This window comes from Labeo rohita, chromosome 5 (assembly GCF_022985175.1).
Source record: "Labeo rohita strain BAU-BD-2019 chromosome 5, IGBB_LRoh.1.0, whole genome shotgun sequence".
Taxonomy (NCBI): Eukaryota; Metazoa; Chordata; class Actinopteri; order Cypriniformes; family Cyprinidae; genus Labeo; species Labeo rohita.
The window spans coordinates 25,609,044-25,619,120 of NC_066873.1; the positions used below are offsets into that span (position 1 = coordinate 25,609,044).

Sequence of the window (10,077 nt, forward strand, 5' to 3'; positions counted from 1 at the left end):
CAACAGTGTAAAAGTAGCCCAAATCCGCACACTTGGCAAAACTGCCTCATCATCCAATTGCACTTCCTATAACTAAAAATAATCTTGTGATTAATTCTTTCTTTCTTTCTCTCATCAGGGTTAAAACAAATCCATGCTCTGTCTATCCAAGGAAACTATGAACTGCGCATAGATCTTGAAGATTTTGAGAACAGCACAGCGTTTGCACAGTATGGCGTGTTTGGGGTTGGACTGTTCTCTGTTGATCCTGAGGATGACGGTTACCCCCTCACCATTGCTGATTACACAGGCACTGCAGGTACGCACACATATTTGCATACTTACAAACCGTGGATCAATATCTTCAATATTGTGTAATTAGTATGCCTTATTTAAATCACACGCGTAATATTCAAGTAACATTGAAAGACCCGGTATGCAAATCAGTTAGCAAGATTAAATCTTTGTCAACAATAATAAGTGCTTATTCATTCAGATAATTGGTCCATTTCAGTGCTTGATGGCATAGACAGAATAATCATGGCACTTAACACACACTTTAGTCACCTCTTAGCTGCAAACAAAACATATACCATCTTCCTCTGCAAATCACCATGCAAAATCAAAAAGCTAAGACTGGGTATCAATACAAATTTTCTAATTAAATTTGATTCTGATTCACAAGCTATCAATTTGATTCAGATTTGATGAAAAACGTAACAGCTGGCTTATTTGAGTAATTTCTTCATACATCGGTCTATACTTGTAACAGTGTATCTTTTTGGATGTCACTAAAAAACCCAGCTCATTTGTTTGTAAACCAGACTACACTGGTCACACTGTATTTTATGGATTCACTAAAAATAACCCACTCATAAGTAAAATTTGTTCATGAATCGGACCACACTGGTCATGTTAAATGTTTTTGCATGCAGTCTGCAAGGTACCAAGAACTTTTCTTATAATTATTTTGTGGTACGCTGTCTTTTTATTGCATCACATTTAAATCAGACTGCAAACCCATTCCCATCTCAAGATATTTTTGAATCCAACCATTGAGGAAATCTTTTGTCCTCACAAACTCTCACACACGCACATCCAAAAGACAAAATGCCTCCCAGTCGATTACTACCAGTGACTTAGACAAATGTCAAGAACAGACACAAACTGAATTGGAAAGCTCCTCAAAGTCCTGTAAGAAACAAGTGAGCAGCAAGATAAACAGAAATAGAATTCTAAGTCTGAACTCGAGGACAGGTGTAGAGGAAAATACACCATGAAGAGAGCGTGAAGGAGAGAGGTGAGAGATCTCCTGTCTGTACAGCAGGTATATCCGGGCTTGAATTGGATCGTGTCTGTAGCGCCAGTGTCAGGTGAGCAGGTGGTCTCTGCTGGGCAGCATCTTCGTGCCCTTGAGCTGCTGGGTTTCCTGTTTGCTGGCTGACAGGTCTCCCCTAATCACAGCGCTGAGAGTATTATTGTGATCATTTGCATTGAATTTTGACAGGCAGTTGTGCTCTGGACCGGCCTGGTGGGGCCTAATACGTCTCAAAATCCAGACAGCGTCAAGGTGACTCCTTATTCACGCCGGCATGTGAGCACAAATAGGCCTAAGCATAAGTGTGTGCACATACGGTATCTTTTATCCAGGCTACACATTTAAACTGAGCATTTTTAGAGAGTCACATGTGATATTACCACATCACCCCAAGGCTTTTTGAAATGATAATATCCCCTTGACAAATGAAAAGCAATTCCCAAGAGCATGTGACCGAGTCTGGGAGTTTGCAAGGACATGTCTGAGTATAACACTCTTAATGCAGAAATGTCAACGGCAGCAATACAAGTATTTTCTGTGGGCTCCATGCGACCCTAGTGTGACTAATGGCTTATTCCCATAGCTGCGGACAAAATCTGTCAAGCTTGAATGACGCGTGTTTCCACGGGGAAATTGAGCGTCGGTCTGGGATCCGTTTCTCGGCGTATTGTCTTTGACGTTATTGAGTAAAACTGACTGCGGATCAGAAGATTGGAGATCTTCAAGGTCATGTGCTGTTAGAGAAGAGGAATGAAGGTTTGGAGCTTTCATTCTGAAAAACGTTATCCTTTTCCATGAAATGTCCATTGTGTTTTAAGATGGATGAAAGGTTAAACTCAAACTGGTTCTGAACGAATCCCAGAGAGGTTTTGAAATACCACCTGACATTTACCTCTATTGTACTCATCCTGGTACACTTTCTTTTTCTTCCGTCTCTCTCTATCTCCATGGGACACTTTGTTCCAGCTCTTGTTTGGAATATATTCTCTGTTCATGTTGAGCTGACAGGAACAGTTTATAGGGCAACAGACACATCACCACCTGCCCTCCTGCCAAAAAATCCAATGAAGTGGACAGCAGGCAGGATGGCTTTCCAAATTCCCTTTTCAGCAACAGAAATGGGGAAGGTTTGTTTCTGTTGGCCAATAACACCCAATGTCTGTTGCCATCAGATAAGACTGACGCTACAAGACATTTCTTGAGGGAAGAAGACTTGTCGTTGACCCACAGGTTGACCCTTTTAATGCTCTTGCCCCACAAAATTCTGAAAGAATCTTTACCTGACAGGTAAAGGCTGAAACAAAAAGAATCTACAAATAAAACCATTCTTTACTTTAAATCTGTAGCACATCCACGCCATTGTCATTCAGAGATATATGCGTGATTATCTACTGATGTACCACTGTAGTTCAGTCAAACCCTTTTACTAAAATAGAAATGAATTCATGCATGGGTGGTGGTTCAACCATCTGATGGCACGTTTTTACTGGCTGATTACAGATTAGTCAGTAAATGTAGGTTGAATATTTTGGAAATGGATTGGAAAGACAGTAATGCATAATGCCACTGTGTGCTTTAGACCAGGGGGGTTTCAAGCTGAGGTATGAGGACATATGAAGTCATATGAGGTGGAAATTGTCAGTGAAAAAAAAAAAAATACTTTAAAAAAAAAAAAAAATACTAAATGAATTATGTTTGTTCTGTTAAAAGCAGTTTTTATTTATTTATTTTTTCTGTTTTATTTATTACCTGTCCTTCCTTGTAATACACTGTAATATACTTCTTTCACATACTTTTTTCATAAAAATGTTCATTACAAATTTAATACTTTTTTTGTACTTGTGTTGTAACCTACTGTGGAGATTCTCCTCACCATTGTTGCCTTCAGCTTTCTATCTTATCTGGAAACTGTGAAAAGCCCTAGTGAAATAAATTAAAATTGTGTCTTTTCAGGTTTGTCAAATTTCAATTTTGGGAGCAGTAAGATTTTTTTAAAGAAGTTATTTTTATTCAGCAAGGATACATTAAGTTATAAGTTTCACAGTATTACCGTTTGATGTATTTTGGTCAAATAAATGCAGCCTTGTTGAACATATTTGAATGGAATGCCTTTACAATATCAATCTTACCTTTTGGTATGAATGAGTCTTTATAGATGGAAATATCTAAAATAGTTGCCTTTATATTCAGGGGATAGTTTACCCAGAAATGAAAATTCTGTCATTAATTACTCACCCTCATGTCGTAAGACCTTCGTTCATCTTTAGAACACAAATTAAGATATTTTTGATGAAATCTGACAGCTTTCTGACCCTGACAGCAATGTAATTACCATTTTCAAGGCCAGAAAGGTAGTAATGATTGTTAAAATATTCCATGTGACATCAGTGGTTCAGCCGTCATTTTATGATGCTACTAGAAAACGTTTTGTGCGCATAGAAAACAAAAATAATTACTTTTTCAGCTATTTCTTCTCTTCTGTGTGATCACGTGAGTACCATGCGCATGCCTCTGATTGTAAACAAGGCGGACCACATCCAGGTTCTACATCAGAACGCTGGCTCCTGTGTCAGCAGCACCACACACATACATCATGGCACTCTCATGAATGTGCACTGACAGCTGACATGGAAGACAAGAAATTGCTGAATAAACTCATTATTTTTGTGTTCTTTGCGCACAAAAATATTCTTGTGGCTTCATAAAATTACGATTGAACCACTAATGTCACATGGACTATTTTAACTATGTCCTTACCATCTCTCTGGCCCCTGAACGTGGTAATTACATTGCTGTCGATGCAGGGCCAGAAAGCTCTTGGATTTCATCAAAAATATCTTAATTTGTGTTCGAAGGTTTGTTTGGAATGACATAAGGGTGAATAATTAATTGCAGAATTTTTTAGCGTACAATCCCTTTAATTTAGTGCTCATGAGTAGGGTTGGGTATCGTTTGAACTTTATCAGTTCCGATTCTGCTGAACGATTCCGATTCTTTTCGATTTCATTGTGATTAAAAAATTATATCAAATATATTTATTCTTTGTCTCATTATTGCAAAACATTAAGTTGCAACTGGACATAAAAACTGGACTCGTTTAAGGGCTGCATGATTCTGTTTGTTTGTTTGTTTTTTAGTGGAGACTCTAAGCGTTCTATTAAGATTCTGAAGAAAAAAATTAGACAGCTAAACAAAATCACATGTAATTTATGAATGAATGATTGAGTAAGTCACTTAAAATTTATCAGTTTCATTACTGGATGAATCAGCAATTGTAAACGAATCTCTTGAATGATTCAAGACATTTTAGCAGCCCCTTTTCGCCACCTACCGGCATAACAACGTAATCGATAAATCTTTATTTGAAGTGTCAAATAAGGGTAATTTAGCTACTCTACTCTATTTTGATCACTAACATACAATTTAGAGTTTATATCCGTAAACTTTTATCTGTCCAATCTGAATGTTTGTAACAGAAATAATGATACCATGTGGTTGAAAAGACTGCGAAGCTGTTTCATTCATACACATGACATCTGCTCTTTTCAGGTCAGCGGCGACACAAACGCAGGTTTGAATGTTCAAATCGCACTGATGTGATCATTCACTGCACAGACGTGATCGCACACATCAAAGGTTTATGAATGAAACTGATGAATCATTGTAATTTAAGAATAGAATCATGCTGGTGTTTGAATAGTGTTTGCAATCTTTAACAACCTGTTGAAATGAAGTGCTTTTTGTCATGTTAGTGGTGACACCTCTCTTGCAACATGTTTAGCTTATCACAAATATTATATTTAGCTTTTTTAGCCTCTGATCACAAGTGAAGCCAAACTTTGGAGCGCTTAGATTAGCAAGCAAGGTCCTGGTCAGGGTTGCCAGATTTTTACAACAAAGCCCGCCCAATTGCTACTAAAAAATAACCCAAAACAAGCCCAATGGCATTTCGAGGGGGTCCCCTGTTAAAAATCACATTCTGGGGGATAATTATTGAAATTTTAATTTCACAGCAAGTATCCAATTCCTCAACCTAAGTATCCGATTTTGGAATTAGAATCGATTTTTGATTTCCAACCCCAACTATGAGTCCACTTCAAAGTCATCAACCATATCAGTACTCGTTCAGTTGCAGACAGTACTGAGTGTGTGTTGTTTTACCAAACTATTTGAGACAACGTTTAAGAAAATCTTTTTTAAGTGCAGGCAGCATAACGTAACACATTACAGCTAATTATGGAGTGGCACGTATACGCATTTGTACAAGAGTTCTTTAAAAAGGATTATCAAAAAGTCGATGAGACTGATGAAATGATTGAACGCAGAGTGAGTCATCCCTACTTTAAGTGATGCAAAAAGTTGAAGCCTTGAAGGATGGATGTTCGAAGGAAAGAGACAGGAACAAAGCATAGGAGAGACTACAACCCTAAATGCATAAATCACACCCAAATGAGAAAAATGCTGAAGATGCTTTCATCTGGGCCACAGAGATGTGACAAGTTTGCTTATGTATGCTGACTCATTTTCATGTATTCCTGTGCGCCTAGAGTTGTTTGTGTGAAATGGCTTTCTGTGGTGATTTTCACAGCGTTCTTTCTAGAACCACACAAATCAGTTCTGTTGCAACTTAAACATGCATTAACATTCAAAAGTTTAGGGTTGAATTTATTCCATCAAAAAATACAGTAAAAGCAGTGATATTGTGAAATATTATTACAATTTTTATATTAGTTATATATAATGTATTCCCGCTGAGGCAAAGCTGAATTTGTCAGCAGTCTTCCGTGTCACATAATTCTTCAGAAATAATTTTAATATGTCTATTACAATATGTGTTTTTCACACTCTTCAGTGTGGCGTGACAGATCGCTTTATTTGCTTCCGTTTAAGCGGCATCTAAGTCAGTCATCTTTCCAATTACAATAATGAGACATTCATTTCAATTAATTAGGCTATACTGTTTTTTCCATGTCTTCTGATGTTCCTTCACTTTTATATCTTGCTATAAACTTCAAAAAAAAGTAGAAAATCACATTTATAATTTGTATTTCTTGATCAATTTTACAGAATTTTAAAGCTGAGCTATGTTATATTAAAAGCAACAAAGATTAAAGTTTACAAGATTAAAGTCATATTTCGAGAATAAAGTGGAAATATTACGAGAATAAAGTCGAAATATTTTGACTTTATTCTCATAATTTCAACTTTATTCTCAAAATATTATGACTTTAATCTTGTAATCTTAGTATGTTTTTTTACGTGGCACTAAAACACCGTCGTAGAAAACTTCTTTGAACACAAAGGTGTTTTTTTTTAAATATAAATCTTTCAGAAATTTTTAAATGTCACTTATGTATCTTTTATTAAAGTGTTTCTACTGACAAAAATGATTAATTTCTTTCAAGAGAAAAAAATCTTACTGACGCCAAATTATTCCCTTTTTTTATGTGCACCGATATACAGGAGACTCGTTGCTTAAGCACAACGGAATGAAGTTCACGACAAAAGACAGAGACAACGATCATTCGGAGAACAACTGTGCTTCGTTCTACCACGGCGCCTGGTGGTACCGCAACTGCCACACGTCCAACCTGAACGGCCAGTACCTGCGCGGACAGCACACCTCTTACGCCGACGGGATCGAGTGGTCGTCCTGGACCGGATGGCAGTACTCGCTAAAATTCACAGAAATGAAAATTCGACCAACGCGCGAAGAGCGAGAAAGCAAGTAACCTCACAAAAAGTCCAATTTACAGTAAATGTAAGGAAATAAAAAAGAAACAACATGTTTAAAAGACTTACATGTGGGACTTACGATGTGGAAAACATCAAGGACATTGATTGTTGCTAATCTGAAAAAGAGCTTTCTGTTGTCCTGTTCATTAATTTGGCGGAAAAGTCACACTGTTGTGTGGCCGTGCTGTAAGTCCTGCCCTCCATATGACAATCTCTTCATCACCAGGCCTTGAAGTTTCTTTACACCCCAGCTGTCGGCTCTCAGCTCACTACTGCGAGTCACACTTTGGCTCTGACGAAAATGACACCGAATCAAGGATCCTATTATTTTGCCACTGGTTAGGGAATTAATTAATAGAGGACTATGTACGACAATGAAATGTTGGAAAGGTTCCTTCTGTCAGCAAAGCCCGTTTCCGTTCTCTCTCTTATTGTTTAACATGCAATTAATACGCCAAACACACAGACCGCGGCCAAATCTCCACTAAGAATGCTAGTACAAAAGAAGAAAGTGTGAAAGATGGGAGGGGATGGGAGAGAGAGAGGCGGTCTAGGAGGAGAGCAGTGCAAAGGTTTCTGTGGGAGTTTGTCTCTCATCTGTCTGACAGGCCATTAGTGAGCATATTGGCCACTTTGTCTGATCGCCATTGCCAAGTGATCATCAGTCAGGCTCTTCATCTCGCACATACGCAGATGGAGGCTGTTTATGTATGTGTGTGAGCAAGATAAAAGGGAAATGCGATATTGTCTCGTCTCCTTCCCGAGCGGCGTTTCTGACTCAGCGCGAGTTTGAGTGTTCTCGAGGAATCTCTTTATCGGCCCGACAAGCTCGCTCGAGTGTGTTTACTCAGCGCTCACGCACACGTCATTTGCTCACGCATGCCTTCGGACGCCGTGTCGTAATGCTGATTTAAATGAGCCGCCGTAACGTGTGTATCAGCTCATTCACTGCCGTCTCTCTCCAGCTCACTTTCCAAAGGTCAGACATCTCGAACGTGAATATTGTGCTTCTCTCCCCTCGTGTTCGAGCAGCTCCCTTCATCTCTCACCCTTTCTTTTTTCCCTCCTGGTCTTCTTCTCATTTGTTCTTCTTCCACTCTGCCTTCACTCCTTTGGTTTGTTTCCTGCGGTCCCCTGTGGAAGTGGAAAAGGTCAACATGTCATTTAGTACAATTACGCTGCTCACTGTTCTCTCTTCTTTGCTCTTTTCTGACTTTTTCCTTTTCTCCCACTTCTGTTTCGTACTTCCTAATTATGTTTCTTTGAAGCTCCGTTATCATAATGATGACAGTTTATTTGTACTTTGCTTAAATAGTGTAATTCTGAATTCAAAGTGGAGATATTTACATATTTAACATGATTAACGCACTAACAAAACTTTTGTTCCCTCCCTCGTTTGTTTTTTTTATGTATAAAGACAAGCAGTTTTCGTGCTGACTTGTGAATGAACTTGTGCAAGTAGGAACACTGATTCACTCATGTTGGATTTTGCGATTTTTGAGTTTTCTTTCTAAATGTACCAAGAGCTTTAAGATGTGTGTAGATTTCATGTACAGTGTGTATGTTTTAGAGACTTTTAGCGCATGTGAAATGTTTTCTTACGGGAAATTGACAAAAGCACACAAATGAAGCAATGTGCTATAGAAAAGATCCTCGATGTGTCCTTATAATGCCTGTAGTCATGTGACTGGGATCTGGAGTCTCTAGAATGGACGCTTGTTTCAAATTCTGGTCTGCCAGAAGCGGAGTTGAAATCCATTAAACGTACACCAACAAATAATGAGCACATTACTCGAGAAAATATGTGGCAAGATGACTGTGAAAGCAGCATTACAGGATGTTGTCAAGACTTAAATGGACACAAGTGAGTGCTCATCCTTGTCTCTGGAGTCGCCTCTAAGTTTGCACCACTTTAACTGCAAAGTTGCCTCTGTCGGTTTGTGTCTTGGTTGTGTATTTTCTCTTGTACTTACTTTTCTTGTTCACTCAGCTCTGATTTTTTCCCCTCCTCTCATTCTGTGGAATTACATCACAATCAGCCCCTTTTCTCTGTCACCATTTGCTTCGAAGTTAACCATGCTGCCTGTTCAGCTGTCAATAACGTTTCTCCAGTGCGTTGCCATGGTAATGATCCCCTGAACAAAAGCTAACAGGCTGAACAAAGAATGAAGGAAAGAAATGTTAAATGATGTAACAATGTCATGAAACTGAGTCGAGAAAGGACGAAAAGAAAAAACAGTGCACATCATAATGGGACAGAAACTATTTGAAATCATTTGTAATTAAGGGTCTCTGTGAGAATGAGTGTGTGTGACTGAATGAAACAGAAAATATACTTGTAAAGAAAAAGTAAATTGTTATTTCTGTGTATGACATTGGCTCTTCATATTGTGTGCATATAAAAAAAAAATCAATAAATAACATATAAATAAATTGATTTCTGCAATCGCACTGCATGGATTTTGAGATAGATCTCCTGTGCATCTTTTCTGAGCATCCATACAAACACCTCTCTCCATTTTCAGCAGGAAATCCTTCCATCGCCCTCTCCAGCTGTTTTTAATACTTGCACAGCGTTCGCTCTTGACATATTACACTTTTACACAGACTCAAGGTTTGTGACCGCTCCCTATGGACGCGTTTCCTCAAACCTTTGCTCTATAAATAAGTCTAAATTTGTTTCTGGCTGAATTTTTATGTGTGGTTTAAAGCAATTGGCAACTGTCAAAGAACATCCTGTACCCATTTCCCAGTTTTAACAGGTTGTGTGCGTCTGTGTTTGTCTGTCTGTGCGTGTATGTGTGTTGCTGGATGTGTTTTTTGCTTTTGAGGGAATTAAAGTGAGGGACTGAAAAAAAGGCTGCATGGATGTGCGAGTGGGAATGATAGAGAGTAACACATGGGATTGTGTGTGAGTTCACTGCTGAATGCGCTGGTCCCGCTTTTGCCGCAATAATGGCAACTCCCCAGGGAAGACACCAGCACGAGAGATGAGCAATAAAACCGTAACCACCTAATGGCCGTCATTGCTTAAAAGTGCTAAC

The 10,077-nt window shown here is 38.6% G+C and overlaps 1 protein-coding gene across 3 annotated transcripts in view; it reads left to right on the forward strand.

The window, feature by feature from the left end:
* fibcd1b (fibrinogen C domain containing 1b) overlaps nucleotides 1–9,477 on the forward strand; it is an 84,905-nt gene extending 75,428 nt beyond the window's left edge. For all 3 annotated transcript variants that reach the window (XM_051110994.1, XM_051110995.1, XM_051110996.1), the window contains 2 exons: nucleotides 119–298; nucleotides 6,761–9,477. In XM_051110994.1, coding sequence (XP_050966951.1) covers nucleotides 119–298; nucleotides 6,761–7,029 — 449 coding nt within the window. In that variant the 3' untranslated portion in view covers nucleotides 7,030–9,477. The remainder of the gene's footprint in view (nucleotides 1–118; nucleotides 299–6,760) is intronic.
* The last annotated feature ends 600 nt before the right edge of the window (nucleotides 9,478–10,077 follow it).